Below are 23,517 nucleotides of genomic sequence, written 5' to 3'. Positions count from 1 at the left end.
ATGCTTTGAGATCCTCATGTCTCAGAGGACTTGACAATGTATACCACTTCAATACAGACACTAGAAAAATAAGAAATCTTACTGTTTTATTACTGAGGAAAATGTACAAGCTACAAATGAATCATATTTCTCTAAATATTAAAAAAGTTCTAAAAATATTTACAAAAAATATCTTGCTAGTGAAATTTGCAATATAGTTAAGTTAATAATAAAATTATTAATAGGGCACAACTGGTTGATTATAATTCTTTCTCTTGTGACACCAATGCTTGAAACCCCTGAGATGGAATGGATTTGTAGTACATTAACTTCCAACAGTTTCCCGTTATTGTAACTAGGCAATAAGGTAGTAAAGCAGTTTCTAAAGATAAGCTGTAAAAACTCAAATTCATTTCACAGAATACATTGTAAGGGCATTCAGGGAAAACAGGATTTTTGCTAAAAAACAAATATTTGGGTAAATTAATATAGAAAGTTTACACAAAATATATACTTTAGTTGTTTGTTTTTTGTATTGTTCTGTTTGGGTATTTCTTCAGCAATTTGAACACCACAAACTTTGAACAACATTTTGGTATAATTCAGTTATCATGGGTTCTTAACCTTTCCAAATGATGTCAAGCTTTTAAACTAAGATTCTTATTAAGAAATCAGTTTTCAGACATTTATTTTTCCAAGCATCCTACCTCACAACAAAACGAAAACTAAAAAAAAAAAAACACACAACACAAAGTACAACTCTACAAGGAAAGGTGAGATTGTTTTATATTTTCTGATATAAAAAATGATACTGTTAAAAATTCACACAACTCCAGAAGCCATTTTTCTAACCTAGGTCATATGATTAGAAAGTTGAATGAATCTACACATGTATTAGTGAGGACAATAATTTTTAGCCTTTTCATGGTTCAAACTTTTAGTTTGCTAAGTTATAAAAGTTTTTCTTCTTCTCTCTTCAGATAATGATTAAAAAACGTTCATTTGCAAACATTCGTTATTGAGCCTTCATCAAGGTTAGTTAATAGCAGTACAAGAACTGTTCATTTTCTGTAAGATGTATCTGACAATTCATGTATTACAAGCCATGATGAAGCCTCAGTAAAAAAATATTTGCAAATATAAAAAGCTTTATTTAAAATCATTACCCAGAGAGTAAAGACAATTTTTTCTAACTTTATTTCCAAACTGTCTAGATTCTTCCATTATGCACCATAAAATATGAAAAAAAACACATAAACCTCAGTTAACTAGATTCACTAAGTATAAATATACCTGTAAAGCTTAATATTTTTGAAACTATCATCTACTACATGTTAATACAACAGTATTTCATTCTACATTAAAAACATTCCATCATTTTCCAAACATCCATGATCTAGTCTGCTCCATCTTAGCTTTGGAATTCAAAATCCATTTTCTATTTTCAGATGCCATCAGGTTACAGTACTTTTGAAGTTATGAAAAGATACTGTAACCATTAAATTTCTTGTTAATGATTTACAAAAATATTACTGATTATATTAAAAAATATATATTTAGTGTGTGTGTGTATATATATATATTTACACACTTTACAAATTATGTCGAACAAAAACAGTATAATTTTAGGTTACCAATAATAAATAAGGGAATTTTAATTAAAACAAAATCCACATTTAATAAATATATAATGTATATGTGTCTAATATAGGATTTACATAAACATAAATGACATTTTATCCCATCACAACCATAAACAAGAGATCCTCAATAACCATGGCACTTGAAATTATTTTAGGCAGGATAGGAGTAAATTAATCTATGATACCTTCACCCCCTTCTTATTAGCTATATTTTTGCACACTAGCAATACCAAGCGTGTGGCATAGGTATAACAAGTTTTATTACTCATCAGAATCTCTACCAACCTGCCCTCAAATTAAAATTCTTTTAGGCAAGATTACAGTAAATTAATCTACAAGATCTTGGTCATGGTCAAATACATCAAGCAAAAGGATTTGACCTCCTGAGTCCAAAAGTAATTAGATCTCATATTAGTCAATACATGACTTAACTTTGAGCTAAATGTTTATACTTGAAAAAAAAACTGAACTCGGAATCATTCTACAAGCTGCTCTGCCATGGTTAACAAGTACTGCTAAAGTTAAAAAGAAAACACCAATTGAAAACAGCTTCCAAATAGTAATAGCTTGTTAGAGCAAGTTACGACTGGTGTTACTAGTGTTTCACAAAATAAAGAATAATTGAGAATGTAAAAAAACCAAAAAGCTACAAAAATACTGAATGTGGTAAAATCAGTGCCACACAAATCAAGGTATGTGGGTTAGGGTGTTTTCAGTGAAGAAGAATGCAAAACCCACTGAGCAAAATACATAAACTGCATTTTAAGTAAAATTGAAAAAGTAAACCAGTTTTGTTTGTTTAATAAGCTGATAATGCTAATATTAACAGCTAGTAAATTCACAATTATATTGATACTATACTAATTACTACTTTTGGCTATTCAAATGATAAACCAATGTATATAAAATGTCAAATTAAAAGGAAGAAAAGAAAAGAATACATTTAAATGTATGTGCTACTTTTAGTTTATTAATAATATTTATAATAGACAATGGGCTGTGTATGATCTGCCCACTGCTTTATTGTTGCCACCATTTAGAATATCTTGCATTTCACAAGCAGAAATAGTTCAGCACTTCAGGAGTCACAGACTGTATCTCATTAAGCAAATAAACATAGATAAATGTGGTAGCATATTAGCATAGACAAAAGCTCATCTGTGTAACACACCCCTCAAACTATACGTAGAAAAATTATTATATAATTACGCTAATATGCCACTTTGAAAGTACTTTTTTGGTGTTGAAAACCTATTTCTTGAAAATCACAATACCACTACTTAAAGTACTTAATGACAAAATATAAAAAAAAATTACTGTTTACAGTAAAAATAAATATAGCTGTTTCAATGTAAACAAATCTGATTTGGGTAGCTAGGCTTACTCTTGGGTTTAATTAAAATCAGAAGTATATTTTAATTACGAGCTGTGGTATATGAGAATTTATGATCTTTATTTTAAAACTAATATTCTGTTTTCTAAAGTTTAGCAGAAATGATTTAATCTTTCCTCTTACAGCATCATCTTTGAAAAAACAAAATAAAACAACTGAATTATACATATGTTTGAAAAAGTTAGAGGTAACTGGAGTTAAACAGTGAAGGTATAAAAATAATATAGTAGTATATGGGGGTCAAACAAATCCCACTTACATTACATTTCTTTTTTCAGTTTCAAAACAGTAACTATTGAATAAAGATTTTAAATTATAGAACAATAAAACCTAACATATTGTAAACATTACATTTCATAGGAAATAATCTTTGGGCTCCTGCTGATTTAGTATGACTATTATTTTGGTATATTAACAATATATTATTATAGTAGGCTACAATCATAAATTATTTTTTTCTAGTATAGCAGTTTCAAATTAATTAAACATAACTTTCAAACTGCATAAGCATTGTTTTTTTCTTAGACATTACAATCTATTCAAGCATTCTTGGTTATTGTCTGCCAATAATGTTTAAACAATCAGAAGAAATATTACTGTTTCTTCCATTTGCAGATAATCACCATAAATTTCAAAGGGAGTTGGGTTTTAGTTAACCCTATTTTGATATGTCTGTGCAATGTGATCTCACAAACAAACACAAGTTCATAATGATGAATAATACAGTTAAGTACTTGTCAATCACTTATTTCATCCTCCCAACGAGTGGCCAGAAACCGACGGTATATGATGGTGATGTACACAGAAAGTAGGAATACTATAAACAGGTCATCTATTAGTCCAAATATTCCAAATAAAGCCTCAGGAATCATATCTAAAGGTGAAACTAGATACATGATGGCAGCCATAAAGCAAAGGACAACCTGAAGACGAAATGTGTACATGAAACTTCCAACAGAAAAGAATTCTGACAGCATGTGACGTAGAAGTACTGGCAAGTCCGAAATGTATTCTGACCACTACAAAAAAAGAATGAATAACATTATTAGTTCTCAAAATACGAGATCTGTACATTGACTTTATAGCTAAAATACGTTATACATTTTTAGGATTAAAATGAATTTCAAACAAGTACTTATTTCTTATACTGAAAGCCTTTCTCTGTTGAGTTTTTCTTGTGTTATTAACAATCATGTGACTTAAAATTCTCAATGTTCTGCTTGTATCGACCTACTCAGAATTCTCAACTCTCAAAACTTTCACATGACTTACTGAGCATACGTCAGTAGAACTTACAATAGGTCTACTTTCCAACTATGTTTCACATTTCAATTAGAGTTATGATGGAAAAACCATGAAACACCCATTTAAGAAGAGATAGGTGGATACTTCAGAAATAAGTACCTATTTGAATTTCACTTTGATCCTAAAAACCCAAAATTCACAACAGGTACTCTTACTGATAACCAGAGTACTTGCATTGAAATGGAGGAGGGAAATAAGGAGAATTGAGATTGTTGAAGAAAATAAAGGTTACAATGCAGAAAGGTAAAATCTTACACCATTATTAAGACTTGGAAAAGCAGAGAAAGTTTACAATCCAGAACCAGAAATAATCAAAGGACTGGATGTAAGGAAGAATAAGTGGAATGGGTCAGCCTTAAATGAAGACTGAACCTAAGGACAACAATAAAGAATACATTCTTCTCATTTGGATACTACTTAACTTTAGACCTTTTTGATTCATAGAGAAAGGTGCATGTGTAGAAGTTTAATTGTGAAGCAAATAATGAGAACAAAATAGTGGCATAAAAAAATGGTAGGAATATTATTTTCTGTACCTGTAAACATCATCACAAGTGTAGGTCGAAGTAGTAAACTAGCAGGTAATAAAGAACAACTCACCTGCTATGTATTTAATTTAGTTCAGAGAATAGCCACAAGTGGCTAACAGAAATTAAAATATGAAGAGACAACAATATGTCAGCTTTTAAGGTATCCTCTAACTGTTACCAAGACTCAGAAGTTAGAGATTGTGAAAAGAAAAACTTGACAAGAAGGAACAGGAAATTGACCTCAATATTGTGTAGGTACATCATGAAAGAGAAGATAGACTGACCAGAAGTACAATCCAATTCTTTAGTGTAGTTGGCGTGGAGTAAGATTTGCTATGAAGAATAAGCAACATTGACTAATCCTCACTGAAAGTGAGGACTTGATGAAAGTTTGCTTGTTTGTTTGTTAACATTTTGCTACCTTTACTATCAATCCATAATTTTGAAGTGATACACTAGATAGAAGGTAGCTATTCAACAACACTCTCCTCCAACTCTTAGGCTATTCTTTATTAATAAGTAGTGGGATTGACAGTAATATTGTATCATCACACACCCACAACTGAAAGAGTAAGGAACAAGGTTATTGGTTTCAATTTCAAGATCTGCAGAATAGAAAAAGGGAGTAAGAAAGTCTGGTAAAATATCCCATGATATTGTTCATTAAATCTGTTAATGGCTTTGAAAAAGATTTATTTTACTAAATCTTATGGCAGGTATAGCTCAGCATACAAAACTCCAAACCTAATGATTTGCATCCTGCTGCAATGACAATATGCTCACTTTCTTTGTTTACCTGAATGTGTCAAACAACAACTGTATTAACTCAGGAAAACAACAAGACAGCGACTTGACTATCACCTTCTATGACAAAACACTGTAATTCTTTGTAAGAATGATGTTACAAACCTCATACTGCCTTTAGAACTATTTCCTCTAATACTAGTATATTAACTGCTGACAAAAGCAAGCCATCTACTTTGAGAAGTACTAAAAATGTATCTAATTAAGTATAATGTTCAAATTATACTGATAAGAATGCAGTTTTGTCAGTTATTTGCCCTTGCTACTATAAATATTTCATATTTGTGACCATCTTACCCACTAATTACTCAGTAAGCTTTGGTTAGCCCCAGTTCCACATTCTTAGTTAATGATGCACAAATAGCCAGTATAGTCAACACTGAATGACAAAATTAAACAGATAAACAGAAATTCCAATAATTCATTCACAACTGGAAACAACTCATTTGTGAAATTTTATTTTCTCACTGAAACTTGTAAGTACAGTAGAAAGGAATTCACAAATGACATAGAAGCCTGATTTGCTACTCCCCCCTTCCTGCAGTAAACTGTAGTTTTCCCAAATCATGTCTATTTAATACTGTTTGGAAGGACACACCAAACAGATACATTTGTTACCATAGTAGGTCTCAATGTGAGAATGCAAAGAAACTGTAAAATTTAATTTAAAATTAAAGTGTAATAAATCAATCAGTTTATTGTGAGAATTATTTCCATGATTTGTGTCTATTATCAATACAGATTTTGTTTCCTCTGAACTAACAAATACACACATTTATAATTTGTATATGCATTGTTGAATAGTATGCATACTTGGTATGCACAGTGATTATAATGCATGTTAAAAATGTGCATATTTATGCAAATACTTATATTATGTGAAACACCAAATGCAGAATAATCATTTTAGTTGTATATCTAAAGTTTTATGTAATACGATTTTGGTGAACCTCAAATTAAGATCATTTTGGATTAGTTTTATTAAACCCACATCAGACATCCAGAATTTTGTCCATACTAAAGATTTTCCATTTTCTCTTTGTTCAAGGTTTGTGTATCATTATATGTGTGAAGGCTGTAAGGCCTCTTATATTAACAAAACCAAATGCCATATACTAATTAGAGCCAATGAACATAATTTCCATAAAAACACAAAATAAATTGAGTAATCCCTGTATCTTCTCTGTATAACAACATAGTGAAGGAACAGGACATGTACTTATAAAACTTATTTCTGGCTAAATTATTGTTATTTCAGCAATGTATTTTTGTTTACTTAGAACTGATGCAATTCTTTTAATTTGAAATCTGTAGTAGACCAAAACATTTGTCTGTGTCCCCTCCTTCTGTTATGAATAAACAATGCTGTTTATGTTAAGTATCATTAGCCTTTTCATTCTGAAATTTCATTTTGCTTCAAACATCTCAACTGCTTATGACTTGAGAATTATTTCAAGAGCTATTCAGGATTGAAACAAAATCTGAATTACATTGTTTAACTAAAAACAGTTTTGATGAGACATGAAAGAATAAGTTGAGATAACAATCACAAAGTTATGTGTCTTGGTTGGCCACAGTATCATATGAAATAATTGTTAACTATACTGATTCAGTGATTAAACAAACACCAGCTCACACCTCAAGAGCACAAAGGATTTGACAGACACAATAAAAACTATCACCCTACCAAGATGTTGATAACTAGTGTAAGCCACTTTTTATCTAATGTCCTAAGAAAATGTAACAAATTCACTCTCTAGAATAAGGGCCCCATAGCCAAGAACACTATCTTTAGAAAAAAAACCCATAGTTTTTAGAACTTTTATGTTTTCTTCACCTAGTACATGCTTGGTGAAGTGATGTAACTATGGGTTAGATGACAAGAGGGGTAGAAAGATGAAAACCATAATGCAGGTTTCTCATGGAAGCATTTTTGGAGTAGACAAGGGGATAAGTTGAATAAGTTTAGACTAGTTGGTTATAAAAATAACCTACGACACACTTCAAAGAAATAAATGACACAATAAAAAGAACTCAGTTGACCCTAAAACTATATATGTGTGAAGAAACTTTTTTCTAGCCAATTTTGCAGCATTTTAGTTCAAAATTAGGAGTTGTAATTGGTCAAAAGTAAACTATTTACTCTAATGAAGCTCACTGAAATATAAACTATTTATACAAAAAGAATGAACTATTTTTATCAATACCAACTTCACAGCATCACCTGATCTCTCATGAATTATACAAGTTATGAAATTACCTATATAATGAATAACGACATTCAAGTTCATCCAGCTCACAAAACAAGAACATGTTGAGATCTGCTTTAGAGCCATGGCTGTACATAATGATCCCATGTCACTCTGAGAAAATAGTGTCCATCCTTCTTAGTACGTTTACTCATGATCTCAAGCAGTCTTTTCTGAGATTATCATTATATTCATGTTCTTCTTTTGTGTTATTTTGGTTTAAAAGTCTTAACAAATACTGACCTTTAATGTTAATATAAAAATAAATTGAAGACATCTTAATGTTACACATGCATGCCTGTCAAAGTGACTATGCAGTAAACACTCCCATCTCCAGAATTGAATGCTTACCTAAGTAATAGTAAATGGCCATGGAATAATAAATAACACAGCAACAGAATACTACAAGATATTTAAAAAATAACAGAAAAAAATTAGCAATATTTTTCCCAACTTTAAACATATCTCATATAAATAAATCATTATCTTTCATTAATGGTGAGAGCAACAGTTTGAGTTATTACACAATTAAATAATTGTTAAATAAGTTAGTTACTTATATGCACAGAGATAATAAGATAAAACCCCTATAACCTAAGTGCTTTTGAAAGGTGGGCTTTTCTTCTTTAGGGGTAAGCTGGGATCTTGGTGTAACTGAATGGCTTTCAAGAAGTGTTTTTATATATGCTTCAGCGTACTGTTGCGTGTCGTCACTTCCGTGCAACATGGCCAGAAATGAGAGTGTTATGTAAAAAGATGTTAGAGATGTTTTGCTTTAAAAATGATAAAAAAACTATACTTAAGTGTTGTTAAAGTAAATTAAAGGTAACACCTAGAGGTATTCTAAGAAACAAATGTTAAGCAGATCAAATATATAAAGACAAGGATGAAAAAATATCCGAAATAAATAGTAACTAATAGAAGGATCAGAAATAAAAATAAACACTTAACTTGTCTCAAGAAACATGAGCACCTATACATAGAGAAATGTGAAACAATAAACTCACTTAAATGTTATAATAAGTCTAAACAATGCAGGGATACTGCTGAAACAAGATATGTATTCAAGGTCTCATATTAACTGTTAAACATTACCAAAAACTTCATCCATAGATATTAAAAAATAACATCTATCTCAATACAATGATTCACATTTAATGGTTAAAATTACTTCAATAAAAGGAATAATTTAGTTTAACAGCCTTGTGATATTAGCTTAAAAGTAAGAAACTTACTGGTCTAGGAGCTCCACAAAATCGTCTGTTGTAGTTATTAATCTCATTAAGAATCTGTTTTTTCTCTTCCTTAGATTCATTTCCTTTACATTCTTCAGAAAAACAACAAAGCAGTACCGACACCTTTTGGAAGAATGTAGATGCTCAACATAAATAAAAAATTAAAACTTCCTTTAGACTTATTGCAGAAATATATAGCTAGAATAAAGAAAAACATTAAAATAAATCATGTTTACACTACATCCTGCAGACATTTTCACTGAATACAAATAATTCTTTAAACTTTACATTTCCAATAAAAAATTTTCTAGGCCTGTTATGCTGAGTGTGGTTTCACTAGATAAGAGACAAGAATAGTGAGTTTTGTTAATCCATTCATGAGCACCTATACATAGAGAAATGTGAAACAATAAACTCACTTAAATGTTATAATAAGTCTACACAATGCAGGGATACATCATGAAACAAAGCTTTCAGCTACTTAATATTTCATATATGTTAGAAAAATATCATTTGCTTTATCTATGCACTTAATTTAAAACATATTTTATACAAAGTAATAAAATAAAAGACCTCAGAAACATCTATATTTCAATTCTTATGTTTTTCCAATATTTCCCCCTTGCATTTTTTGGCTACTCTGATTTTGAAGAATTGCCCAATTACAGAAATTCTGAAGAAAAACCCAATTACAGAATTCTTACAATAGCAATCTTAAAGGGATTCAAAATTTGATGGAATTATCAGCATTTTTGGTTTTTAACAGTAAATTTATTATTGTGATTTTTATACGCCCACTGAATATATATTTTTAAAATGTTTTAGAAAAATTTTTCACTGTAAAAATAGTAAAAATACTATTCAAAATATATTCCAGCTAAAGTCATGCTTTATTCAAATACTATGAAGATTTCCAGAGGTGTGAGCTTAATGCCTCATTTGTTGTAGCAGGTTTTTTATTTTTATTTCTTGTACAAGTTACAACACTATTCTACTTCTCTTTTTGCTTACCATGTGGTACAATAGGGCTAGTGCAACATTTCTTAATGCCATGTGCAAATGCTGACTGTGCTACCTATCCCCACTTTTCTGCCATTGTAAGAATATTACACAATTAGTCCCCCAAGAACTTTCCACCTGGTGCAAATGCACATACCACTTGCCCAGTACCACTGACCATAGATATAATAGAATGAATGCAAGAGCTACACCAGAGAGGTTTGCATAATCTCTTCTAGTTGAATCAGTGTTAAATGCAATAAGGAGATTGGACAAAAAGTGACACACAAAATAAAAACCTCTATTTTAGAATGAAACACAAACACTACATCTGTATTTACTTGTTTTGATGCCTAAACATGCTAAATCATTGTTTTTCTTGGATAATTTTGTAGTTCTTGTCACCAAATCTTGTTTGGCAGAAAACATTCCCTACAAGGTATTACAGTTAGACTTACTAAATACCATGTTCTGAAGCAAGCAAGAAACCTCACATTACCCAGGGAAATATTTGCTACCCACTTGACTGGTCATTTTCATCACAATACAGCTGTGGTTGTTACTTCTAGACATCATGTAAACAACCACTGACGAACACTGCTATTGATATTCTTACAGAATATGCCAAACAAGCAATGTCCTCCCTGGTCATTAATAGGTATATCTACTGTTGAGAAAAACAAATCAAGAAAGGTAACTTATGACAAGACTAACCTAACAGTTTTCTGAATTACATGCTATGTGAAACTTGCATATATTCAGAAAAAAGAATGAATTTAGAGTTACCATTGTAATTCTACAAGATACAAATCCATGAAATATTTCCATACTATAAATAGATTCTAGCATATCTGGTGCCCTATTAAGAACAGATAATTTTTTTACCAATAAAAGTTAGCCATTAAAATAATTAAAGAGAAAACAGCTGAAAACTCACTTTGAAAGAAAGCAGAAATGTTTCTGCTTTGGTGTAAAATGAGGCTTTTAGGTCTAACAAAAGCTTAACTGCATATTTTCAGATTCATCCTAAAAGAATTATGAGTTTCAAATGTGTTATGTAAAAATATTACTTCATCTACTTCTTGTCTGAAATAAGTTCTGACTCTCTAATTCAAAGCCTTTAATAGACTATCCAGTTAATAGAATGTGAGAGAAACAAACATATTTTCAGATATCTCTGTAAAATATTTGTATTCTTTTCAAATTTAAATCAACCAGTCATTGTAATTAAACAATATAAGGTTACTCCATGACTAGTTGCTAGATCATGAAATAGAAAACTCTAAATTTCTTAAGAATTCATAGAACACAAAGCAAGCTAATATTGGTCATTTCTTTATCTATTAGAACATAAATATTTAAATAATAATAAACTGTTTATATCTTAAATTACTTCTTCTGCCAGTATCAAGCCAATATTGGTCATTTCTCCATTTATTACATTACAACATAAATATTTAATTATATCTTAAATAACGTCTTCAATCAGCATCATGTTTTGGGTTATTTTTTTAACATTAGTCTTTAAACTATTACAGCTTGTGTTGCATTATTTAGTTCCTGTTGCAAGAGAATCATTTCTTTTGTTAGAATATTTTATCAAAAAAATTATGACTGAAGACATATCTTACCAACAGATTATACAAAAAATACATTATTATCAATTAGTGATTCATCCTCTTATTAAAATTATTTTTCAAATTAGTATATAATAAATATTGTGAGTACACTGTTGAAGAATGAACAAGTAAATAAATATAACAAACTTCTAATCAACTAAAATTATTTTGGGTTTATTAACAGTAAAATGTAATATTAATGGAAGAAAAAAATTAACTTTTTAATGTAATAGTAATTATGGTCTTTTTAATTTTCTTATATTGAACATATGTTTATAATAATTTTGATTTTTGTAGATACTTTGTTAACCGACATTTTTACCGAGTCTCACCTGTTGCCTGCATACAGGACAATTTATTCCATTTCTCCAGTTCCCATGTTTCCAACATAAAAGTAAACACTGAGCTTTGAAAATGGAAAAATATAAAATCTTCACAATGGAAACAGTTTAAAAAACCATAATTATTTATGTTAGACCTTAAAAATAATAATACATTGATGTATAGAAAATATACATGAAGAAATATAAAAGGTATTCACATACTTTAAGGACAAGAAATGATATCATTTGATTAAACAAAACGTGTACACATGTAACTTGTTACAATAAGCAATGACATAAAACTAACAAAACTTGTTACTGATGTATATACTATTAATTAGTGTTACAGAATAGGTAAGGATTATATTAATTGAAAATATAATGTCACATAGTTGGCTAATGGATCACATTTTTGGACAGAGATCTACTAACAGTGCACACAAGAATGGTAAGAAATAAGTTGCTAAGCTCTCAAGTATTGTAAAGTTTTGTTGACCTGTTGAGGAGATATTTAACATTATTTGATGAACAATCTTGACCATCCCTACATAGGCAATGCTGCCACCTGCCTGATAAACTACTGCTAGACTGATATTAAAGTTTCCTTAAAAGTTACGCTACTAATAAAACTTCTTATGAGCTAGATTGTGAAAGCACATCATTTGTTAGATATATATATTGATTGAAGAATCACCATTACATCTGTTAGACTGACTGATTCCATAAAGGGATCAAATACTTGATGTCACCTGGAAAATTCTAATGTTTGTTGTCTGACTACAATTCATATTTCCAATCTTTTGAAAGATTATACATTTTATTTATACACATAAAATATAATGAAAGATGTAAAATAAAAATAAATAGGTTTCCCCACAACAAAGAAAAAAAAACAATAACAAAAAGCTTGTATTTGAGAAAGGAAGATAAAGGATACTCTAATGATTTAACACACAAAATTTCATAAACAATTAAGTTAATTACTGACTGGCTTTCAACAAATAATAAAGCCGAAAATATACATGATAATTTGCATATACATAATTACATTTGCCAAAAAGGTTGTAATCTTACAATTTTACAATTCCACATTAGAAAAACAATTCATCTTTACTTTCATGACACCACATAAATCCTCCACATTTTTAACAGATACTCTAATAAATGTTTATCACCATACAGTTTGTTGTGAAAAGAAATGAACTACCTCCCCTCAAACAAATCAAGAAACCCTGCATACCACAAAACACGTGTCCACAGTTGGTCTCCACAGAATATTTTGGTGCATTAAGACAAATTGGACAATGATGCAGCACAAGATCCTCTGAATTTTCCATTATGGTTTGTGAGAATGTTAAACTGACCAAGATCTACCACAGTGTTTTTGAAATAATCAAGATTCTATGCATGCATAGAGAGAACAGTTTTAGAGTATCAGGTTGAAGGTGTGAGTTTAGCTTCCATAAACTCTAAGTTCATTTTATGTACCCACCTATGGATTGAAGAAAACAGTGGTGTAAAATCTTGTATCTACACTTAGGCATTTTACATAGATTTGGTTAGAAATTCATATTAAAAACTCAATCTAACTTTTTATACATGCATATATGTTGGAAATAGCAGATCAAAAGTTTTCAATTTGTAACATAATGTTAAAGTAACTTCACATTTTAAATGCATTAAAAATGTTTCCTTACAACCAACCATTTTTATGTAAACCAGATTTTGTTTTCTTCTGGATATACCCAGCAAATGTGTAAATTTTACAAAATATGTAACTGACTTTCACCTTTAATGAATGGGGATAATCAATTAAAAAGGGGCATGGAACAAGTTTTGGGAAATTAAAAAAAAAAAAACTCTTAATTTAAGACTGAATTGTTTCCAAAAATAACAAAAGATAACAACTGGTTTACTAAAAATGTAAGGAAAAAAAAAAGAAAGTATAAGTACCATAAAGTACAGGAAGGTTATGGATCTGGTTAGAGAAGAAATTAATAAGTCACATTCACCTTATGAGAAAGCTGGCTGATAATATAACAAAATAAGTTTTTTTGTTTAAGAAAGTGTGTCCAACTGAATAAAATTGGAGATTGGGCACTTAAAGGATGTTTATGTTCACTTATTCTTTCAAAAAGAGACTATGTTAACAATATTCCTGACTCTGAGCACTCTGTTGTATAGAGTATATGGATATTAATCTAAATACTGTACATATTAATCTCATTGGAAAAAGTAGAAGATTGGGTGAGAAAAACAGAGTATTAGAACCAGACAAAATTTTCCCCATATTTGTAAAGAAGGTCAAAGATCAGATATGTTAGTTTTTCTGTTTTGTAGATCAATGAACAAGGTGAGATTTACTGGAATTACAGACCAGTTAGTTTTACATCTGTAATGGAAAAATTACTGGAGTTTGATAAAAGCTTTAGAGAACAGTTTAAGGAAAAACCAACACTGACTCACACCAATGGAAAAATCTGTTAATATTTTTGAGGAAGTTACTTTGGCTACTTGGCAAGTTTGCTCCAATAAATAAATTTTAATAAATACATATGAACTATCATAATTTAAGGTATAAATTTTGATTGGAAAAAGCTTCAGCAGTATTATTAAAGAGAAGGATCTTGGCAAAACCAAATAATTAAATGTTTCACACTCACATTCATTTGCTCAACTCACCAAAACCTTGCATTTTAATTATTTAAGTGCCATTTATTCTTTCTTAAGATCAATCTGCTGTCCAAACAGTGTGCTGTTGCTAGTGGTAAAGAAAACATGATCATGGGATGAATATACAGAATTACTGAATACAAGTTAAAATAAGTTATTTCATTGTGTAGGTCTTAAATTTCTTACCTTAAGGACATTGAATTGTTGGAAAGGGTCCTACAGGAGAGCTACTGAGATGATACTACGAACAGAAAGGTTAAGATCTCTGAAGTTTACTCTCTTAAAAATAGTAGGGTTAGAGAGGATATGAATAAGGTGTATTTAAGGTTGTTAATAGAGCTGATAGTGTTGATGCATCATCATACTTTATGTTAAGAACAGTAGGCCTAGAAGATACATGTATAAATGATGGCAGGACCAGCAGTTATTTAAAGTTAACCTTTATTTTTATGACATGCTTGTTTCCTTTGAAATGGATTACCTTTAGATGTGGTGGATAGAGTAAATTTAAGTAAGTATATGGGAGTCTAGGTGATTAATTAATAATAATGGCTGCATTTGTTTTTTTTTTGTTGAAAAATTTAATTCAATCAAACTTTATCCTTGTTATCAATGGAGCTAGCCCAGGATGGCTAGGTAGTTAGGGTGCTCGGCTCATAACCTAAGGGTTGCAGGTTCAAATCCTTGTCCCACCAAACATGCTCACCCTTTCAGCCATGGGGACATTATAATGTGACAGTCAATCCCACTATTTGTTGGTAAAAGAGTAATTCAAGAGTTGTCAGTGAGTGTAGTAACTAGTTGCCTTCCTTCTAATCTTACACTTCTAAATTACGGATGACTAGCACTGATAGTCCTCGTGTAGCTTTGCATGAAATTCCACAGAAAACAAACAATGAAGTTCTTCAGAGGTAATGAAGATCTCAGGATTTTGCTCTTTTCTTATTTACATTAATGATTTTGTGGAGGAATAACTAATATTTTGCTGATGACATTAAATATTTTGCCATTTCTGACTGTAATGTGGATGTTGAAGTACTACCCATGCCTTGAATTAATAGAAAAGTTTACCATACATTTGCCATCCGACCTTCTAATTATAGTAAGTAGAAGATAATGCACCTAAGTTACCACTACTTGGATCACACATTTAATATATACAAGTATTCATTCAACAACATAACAAAAGGAAAGGATCTTGGTGCAGGTATGGAAATGATACATAATTTACCATGGCAGTGCTTTGTTTTTAGTAATAAAGTTGATAGAATTGTAAAAAGTATTTATAAACATAATGATCACAAATACATGTAATAAATATAATGCCATTATGACTTTCCATCATTATTTTTGATTAATTCAAAGCTGTCCAGCTTTATTTATTAGTATTATGACTCACAAAAGTCAAAAACTGATCAAAATTAGTGTTTCCAATTACAACTATTTTTTTATTACTATAACTACATATGTCTCATAAGAGAATAATCAATTGATATTCACTTCTTTAACATTCTTGAATACCTCAACCAAATCCTCTATAATTATTCTTTATTTCAGAGAAACTGGGGGAACACAAAATTAAATTGTTCCTACTAAAAAGTTGAAACGTCACAATTTTCCTATAATGAAACTTATATAAAAAATACAACAAATTAACAATTAAGTTAAAATAAATGAATATGCAAAGAAGCAGTCGACGTTAAAGAGTCATTAGTAAAGAACAAAATTAGATATACATTCAGTACTTTTAGTACTAAACAATTATCAATTTAAATTAAAATGTTAGTCATTAACTAAGGTTGTGACTATATGGGTACGATTACAGACGTGAAGTTTCGTTCCTTCATACTGATACTATATACTAAAATTATGAATCAAAATTAACAAACATGTTTTCATTTATATTATTTGACATATCTATACCTCATCAAATTCATTAGTAGAAATTAATTTCAACGTCCTTTTATATTTATAAAATAGCATTAACTTACTTAACCTTAACGTTATACGCCCTCTGGTTAACGTCTAAATTAAAACATGGAAAATACAGCTTGCAATAATAACATAAAATTTAAGGATAACAAAGGACCTGTTGACTCATCTAAGTTGTCCTAACTACTTAACTGAACTTAAAACACCCAACCTAAAAACTACAACAACAACAAACAAATATACACGTAATTTCAGCTCTTATCATTTCTGTACTTATCCAGCCTTTTCTTAAACCTCATTAAAATATACTGCATTCACCCCATCTGGTTTGAAGAAGAACATTTCCAGTTTCAAAACACCGACCACTGTGTAAGTAAAATAAAATAATCTTCTCTGTTTAAACCCGGTCAAAAAGAAAACTATTTTTGGTTTGTTTTCAGTCCCGTTATAATTGTCAAATTTTAATTTACAGGTAAACTACTTATTAAGCGGTTGTAAAAATAGTATTAGCGCATGCGCTGAGTGTTAATACTTAGTTTTACGTCATTGTCTGGAACAGTGAGGACGATAGATATGCATGTGGTGCAGTTGTGAACATAATTTCTTGACGTAAGTTTAATAAGAGTACGATTTTTCCTTACGAGGGTGGTATGTTTTTAGAAGGAAAAATCGTAGATTATGATTTCAAAAACATGTAGCTGCAAAAGCCATTGGCCCTTCTTGTTATATTCACACCAAGTGTTACTGTATATGTTTTTCTGTCACTGTTAGTAGCAGTTGCTACCAGAATCGGACTTCACTGCCTTAAATCGTAGGTGACAGAGTACTCGGCAGTTGTACGTGTTACTTAAGTATTTAGGAATTTTCAGTAAATACCAAATATAATTATTAATTAATTACTGAATACTGTAATTGTATACGTAACTATATGCTAATATGATAAATCAGGAATTGTTGAAATTAAGGACGTGTGATTTATAATTCGTTACTATTGCTAGAAATAATATTAATGTTATTAAAAGGCAAAAACCATTAAATTACAACTAATTTGGAGTAAATGACGAATGTATAATATGTAAATATAATTGAAAGTATGAATACTTTTTTGTTTCTATACATTGGGTATTTGCATCCTAAGGTCAGCATTATTTAAAAAAGGAAAACTTGTTATATGTACGTTTTAAATCACATATTAAAATAAATCTAGAAATATTTAAGAATTGGTTTCATAAGATAAAGTGTTCAGTTAAAAGGTTTGTGGTAAGTAAGAAAGAGAAGTGATGAATTTTCGTTTTCCAAGGAACAAGTGTGAAAAACGTATTTTAAAGAATTTTGTTTTTTGCATTTCATGGTTTTTGTTGATTAAGATGAACAATGTGAATGTAAGAGTCCATAAGTACAGATTTTGTTTTAGGTTACTCTGAAACAGCTTTGTGTTTTTAATTTTTAAAATTATAATTTTCATATTGAACCTAGATGAGCTCTTGGTTTTCAAATGTATTTAATAAACATTTATCATTTGGCTATGGCTATTAGGAAATTCTGTTCCCTCATGCATGGGAATCAGCAGACATTTTTTAGGAAAGAGGGAGGGGCAAGGTATTGTGGAGTGGACAAAAATACAGATACACTGAATAAATAATTAAAGAAGTTTCTTATTTTGGGGAAAGGCAATTGCCCCCTGCAGAACCCCAAGCCATTATGCACTCTGATTTAAGAAAAACCTTCCATTTGAATGGTTAATAAAAATAAAAGGAACAAGGATAAAAAGAAGGCTCATTTTCACACAATGAGAACTTGGTAGAAAAAATTTTGCCATAATGAATTTATTGTTGAGACTCAGTGTTTTAATTTTAGTATACCATTATATTAATGGTATTAATGGTCTTAATATTAGTATAACAGTGAGAATAGCAATCTAATTTGTATCTTCATCATCATGGTAGGTAGGATACAGAGAAAGATTTTTGGTCAATAGTGTTGTACTTTGTTGTAGGTGAATGTTAATTTGTTGATTTTTCATAATTCTATTCTTTTTATACCAATGTTTTTGTTTTATATATGTGATCTTATAGATCTGTTTATATTACACATGAGAAATGAATATTTACACTCATTTCTTTTAACTACAATAACATAGTATTACTTGCTTTTTGTTCTTAGAATGTCTGCAAACATAAAACACACAACAATGGGCTAGTGTGGCTTAAAAAGTGTGTTAGGAGAGGAAATAGAAACCACTTCAGCGCATATTAATAACAATTTTAGTTATGTTAGGAAGTGTTATAAGTTGTTCCATTGGCCACTAAAGGTATTTATAAGCAAACTTAACTTTGCGATTAACTTTCTATCAGATTTAAATGGTTATATTACATCTGCATGACTTATGACACTTTGTGGACACACTGAATAGAAATGACTTGTTAAAAACAGTTCTTTATGATATGAACTTAAGAGTGAATTACATATATATTTGTGATTTTATTTATATTTTGTTGAACTTGTCTAGAAAAAGAATTACAAATCTGTTGTGAATTTTTCTTTTATATTATCAGGACCATGTCCTCAGATGATGGAATGATTCAACCACCATCGGGTGGTCAAATGCAGGCATCACCCCAACAACAAGTTTATCCTTCTGACAGTTTGTATATGCTTCAAAGAGTATGAGAATTTTTATATAATCAATGATGCATGAATTTTATTTATGCAACAAATCATTTAAGCCATACCAAAATAAAATCTTAGTTGAAGGTTATCACTGCTCTGATTTATATGGAGTTAGTTTTGTGTTTAGATCCTGAAAATCCATAATGTGATCTGAAGCCAGTTCCGACTGTTTATGATTGGCACGCCATTTCTGGTTTGTTTTCTATTAGACAGTTTTATTTTTTTTCAGTTGGTAAGATAGAAGGAAAAACATGAATGTAAGCATAGTAACTTGCTTGGAGGTGGGGGGGGGGGTAAATAAGTCTGGCACTTTATAATGTATTCAGGAGGCAGCTAATTTTTGTAAGTTTGTTGTGAAAGCTGTGAAGGATGAGCAGTTATGCACAGATTGTGAGGCATTAACATTATTTCTTCATTCAGAGGTAAGCAGCTGTTCACACAGTAGCATTACATATATTATCATATCATTACATTAAGGACATAATTTCTCTTAATAATACTTTACAGATTTCCTGCTTAAAGTTTGTGCAGATATTTTGTGATAGCTTAAACTGCACTATATACTGTAGTTGTTCAGTGACATTGCATTGGATGTACAAGGTGTTTATTGTTAATTAGTTAATTATTGTAAATTATTGTGCTGAACTACTGTATATACATGCCTAAGTACAGATATAGATACAAATTTTTCCATTAGTACTATTTCTTCAGACAATACTATATATATTCCAGTTTGTTGGTACCTGATTGGATTTGCAGCTCAGCAGATGTCACATGCAGTGTTTGAGTGAAACTTGTTTTTGTGTGTCAATAAAATGCTCTTAATCTTGTTAAATGTATATTTATTGAGCTTGTTATATTACACAAGTATAGAACAAGATTGTAACAAAATGATTCTTTTGATTGATTGTGCCATGTCCAATAGCAAATTGGGTAGTTCATCTGTATTGGGTGGTTGATTTGTCTGTGCAGTTCTCTAGTTTTAGATTTTAGCCGATATGCTTGTGATATGATGCTAAGCTGAACTTAGTTAGGGAATCATTGATTCGTTTGACTTTATTATTTGTTTGGGTTTTTAGAAGAAGTATTTTTTCTCAACCAAGAGGTTTCTTAGTTGATTAATAGGAGCACTATCTTTGAATAAACATGGTCTAAATAATGTTACAGGTACTAAAAATTAGCTACTAAATTAAATCACTTAAATAATTTTATCCATTATTCAGGATATAAGTATAGTTTAAGTTTACTCATGCTCGTAATTTAAGATAAGAAGATGAAATGTGTCAGAAATGGCACCATTTCATGACTTTTGTGATGCATATGTTTTCTCACTTACAGCAAGGTCATTATAAAAATGGGAAAACTGCACATACCCAATGAGAAAGAAGTCACTGCAAATGTACCACCTGTCCATATTTTACACACACACACACACACACAGCCCAGCAACAATCAGTACCAAAAAAAAAAGCTGTTACTAGAGAACCAACTAATGGACCGAGCTGCACAGCTGTATACCTGGTTTCATATAACAAGCATTCATATTGAGTGAAAGAGTTAACTCTCAACTGAAATAGCTTGAACCACATGTTTGAGATCTACAAAAAAATTGCTTTATGATTTCCAGCAATAAAATAAAAGAACCGCTCACCATCACCTCCTTCTTTGTCAGAAAGCCCATAGATACAATTTTTTTGTGGTTTGACCTCATGAACTTTTACATCCCTAAATTCAATGAACTTAAAAGAATTGGTCATCACTGTATAACAATTAAAAGTTTGTATATCATTGTTAAACAAATACTTTTGTACATTATCATTCAATCTAATTTTTCATGTGTGCTACAAATACTTGAGTATTGTCATACTTTTCAATTTTTGGCTTGTTTTATTCATTCTTTTCTCTCTCCAGTTTATAAAGTGGTAAAGTATTTCTGCATATAACCTGAAACTTGATATGTATGTATATTTTTTGTTAAGTGCAGTGATATATATTTTTTGATGCAAGATACAGACAAATTTGGCTAGTGTTGGCAGAGTAATCTTAACACGGGCCCATCCCAAAGGTTAGAGTTGATTGTTGAAACTTTTGTAGTACAGACTTTGTACTTAATTGTTAATTTTTTGTATTTAGGAGATGCATATTTTTATCATGTGATTTTTCTTTTCTTAAGGTCATAATGTTTTGTTTTAATATTCCAGACTATCAATGGTATGGAAGAAAAAGGATTACAAGATCGTCCTCGTTATGCACAGTTAATGGCAATGGCTAATAGAGCAAAAGCTGTTCCTAGTCCTGGCATACCCTCTTCTCCTGGTCGAGGACCAAGCCCATCTATGGGCCCTTCTTCCCATGGGTCAGGAACACCAAGTCCAATTATGGGACCTCCTCATCCTCCTCAAGGGCAAGCCGCAGTAATGAATCCTCAACCTCAACAGGCAGCTTCTCCTCACCCAATGGGAGGAGGGCCACCACCACAGGTTCTCAGTCCAATACAACCCAACCAACTTGCTTCATCACCTCACAGTATGGGACCTCCAGCCCCACCAAATAATTCAGTCATGGGTCACATGTCCCCTTCTCAGTCATCTCCTATGTCTGTGTCAATGATTCAACAGCAAACTGCTCAACCACAATCTCAGAGTCATCAAGCAGGACATGGTTACCCTCAGTCTTATGGTGGTCTTTCACCATATCAACAACAAAACCCACATTTACCTCCTGGCCAGCAGATGAGCTTACCCGGGCAGCCAGTTGGTGCAGGAACAGTACAAGGGATGAATGATCAAACACAGCAGGGTCATCTAGGTACCATACAAAATTAATTTGCAACTTTATATATAAATATATTAGTAGCTGTTTTTAATGTAACTGAAGCTGTGTGTGATACTGGATATATAATATATTGAAAGACCAAATGATCCAAGGGGGAAAGTTTCTTTTTCAAGTTTAAATTGCTGTCATATTTTTATTTAATACTTTTGTTAGTGTAATGTATGCCATAATGTAGGTAATATTGATGCAGATCTGCAATGTTGTTTGGATCTTGGATCTTGTAGATTAAGTTGACTGATCAAGTGTAATATGATTATAAATAAAAGAAATGACCATAGCCAAAACAAAAAAAGTTTCAGTATGTGGCATATGAGATGTAATTTTAAAATTATTGTAAATAGGAGTTAAGAAATGTTTTTATTGTTAAATGTTCTCATGTTTTAAATGGTAATATTTTATCACAGGCTATGGACATGTAGGACAAATAAATGGACCTTCAGGACCTCACATGGAAGAAGGTGCCCAGAGGCCACCACAAGGTCCAGGCACTGATCCTGGTTCTATACCTGCTAGTGGATCTCTAACACAAGGAACCTTAGGACCATCTGGTCAGAAGGCTTCAGCTCTTACACCAAGCCAAATGCAGCAACTTCGGGCACAGATCATGGCCTATAAGTTTCTTGCTAGAAATCAACAGATTCCAGATCACATTGGAATGGCTGTTCAGGGAAAGAGACATTTACCACCCCAACCACCTTATCAACGGCCAACAGGTTAGTAATCTTTTAGGGCTAGAAAGAAGTAAAGATTAAATATAACTGAAACTCAGGTATAGTTTTAATGTCTGCTACTAGGTTGATTTCATTGTACTGATTAGTTTGTGTGTTGTGGTGGTTTGATTAGGTAGACAGTTTCATCAAAAGGAAAATAGTTTCTATTGTGAAATCAATGGTGAATTATTGATTGATATGTTATCAAAATAAACATGTCTTCAGCTTTGGGAAATAGTTTTTTAATATGGAATAAAAGAAATATTACAATAAGGAACCAACCTTATGTAAAATGTATGGTGTTTTGATAAGATTGTCATCTTCAGAGTTTGAGGCAATCCAGTTTTGAAGTTAGATTTATACTTGAGTATTACTTGAGATATATTTTAATCTGTTCTTTCAAACTTACAAAACTTAACAAGGAAAGAAGAATGCCTGACAAAATACCTGACAGGATATGTTCATCCTTTTAGCCATGGGAACATTGTAATGTAGTGGTTAATGCTGCTGCTCATTGGTATAGTGTAGCCCAAGAATTGGTAGTGGATGTTGTTGACTGACTCCCAAATCCATACTTCACTTCTGCACCCACATAGTCTCTTTTGTCTTGAATTTACA

At 30.9% G+C, this 23,517-nt stretch overlaps 2 protein-coding genes across 16 annotated transcripts; one reads left to right on the top strand and one right to left on the bottom strand.

The window, feature by feature from the left end:
• Positions 1–69: 69 nt before the first annotated feature.
• LOC143257086 (E3 ubiquitin-protein ligase RNF170-like) lies at positions 70–17,168 on the bottom strand. Of its 11 annotated transcripts, none has more exons than XM_076515290.1 (6): positions 17,003–17,168; positions 14,762–14,840; positions 13,320–13,571; positions 12,089–12,162; positions 9,139–9,261; positions 70–4,034 (listed from the first exon to the last, which is right to left on the bottom strand). In XM_076515290.1, exons 3-6 carry the CDS (start codon positions 13,414–13,416, stop codon positions 3,753–3,755), a joined length of 576 nt encoding a protein of 191 aa, XP_076371405.1. In that variant the 5' UTR covers positions 13,417–13,571; positions 14,762–14,840; positions 17,003–17,168; the 3' UTR covers positions 70–3,752. The 11 variants fall into 11 exon arrangements, with proteins under 11 accessions (XP_076371405.1, XP_076371399.1, XP_076371408.1 ...); XM_076515284.1 differs by lacking the exon at positions 14,762–14,840 and adding an exon at positions 14,939–14,993 and having other exon boundaries at positions 16,744–17,163; XM_076515293.1 differs by lacking the exon at positions 14,762–14,840 and having other exon boundaries at positions 9,139–9,281; positions 16,676–17,165.
• Positions 17,159–22,922, top strand: LOC143257084 (uncharacterized). 5 transcript variants are annotated; one of them, XM_076515276.1, is made up of 4 exons: positions 17,159–17,293; positions 19,240–19,348; positions 21,556–22,162; positions 22,594–22,922. In XM_076515276.1, exons 1-4 carry the CDS (start codon positions 17,262–17,264, stop codon positions 22,905–22,907), a joined length of 1,062 nt encoding a protein of 353 aa, XP_076371391.1. In that variant the 5' UTR covers positions 17,159–17,261; the 3' UTR covers positions 22,908–22,922. The 5 variants fall into 5 exon arrangements, with proteins under 5 accessions (XP_076371391.1, XP_076371392.1, XP_076371394.1 ...); XM_076515277.1 differs by having other exon boundaries at positions 17,241–17,495; XM_076515279.1 differs by having other exon boundaries at positions 17,242–17,293; positions 19,240–19,547.
• The last annotated feature ends 595 nt before the right edge of the window (positions 22,923–23,517 follow it).

Source organism: Tachypleus tridentatus, chromosome 7 (assembly GCF_004210375.1).
Source record: "Tachypleus tridentatus isolate NWPU-2018 chromosome 7, ASM421037v1, whole genome shotgun sequence".
In the NCBI taxonomy this organism is placed as follows: domain Eukaryota; kingdom Metazoa; phylum Arthropoda; class Merostomata; order Xiphosura; family Limulidae; genus Tachypleus; species Tachypleus tridentatus.
This window is presented reverse-complemented; position numbering and strand designations above follow the sequence as displayed.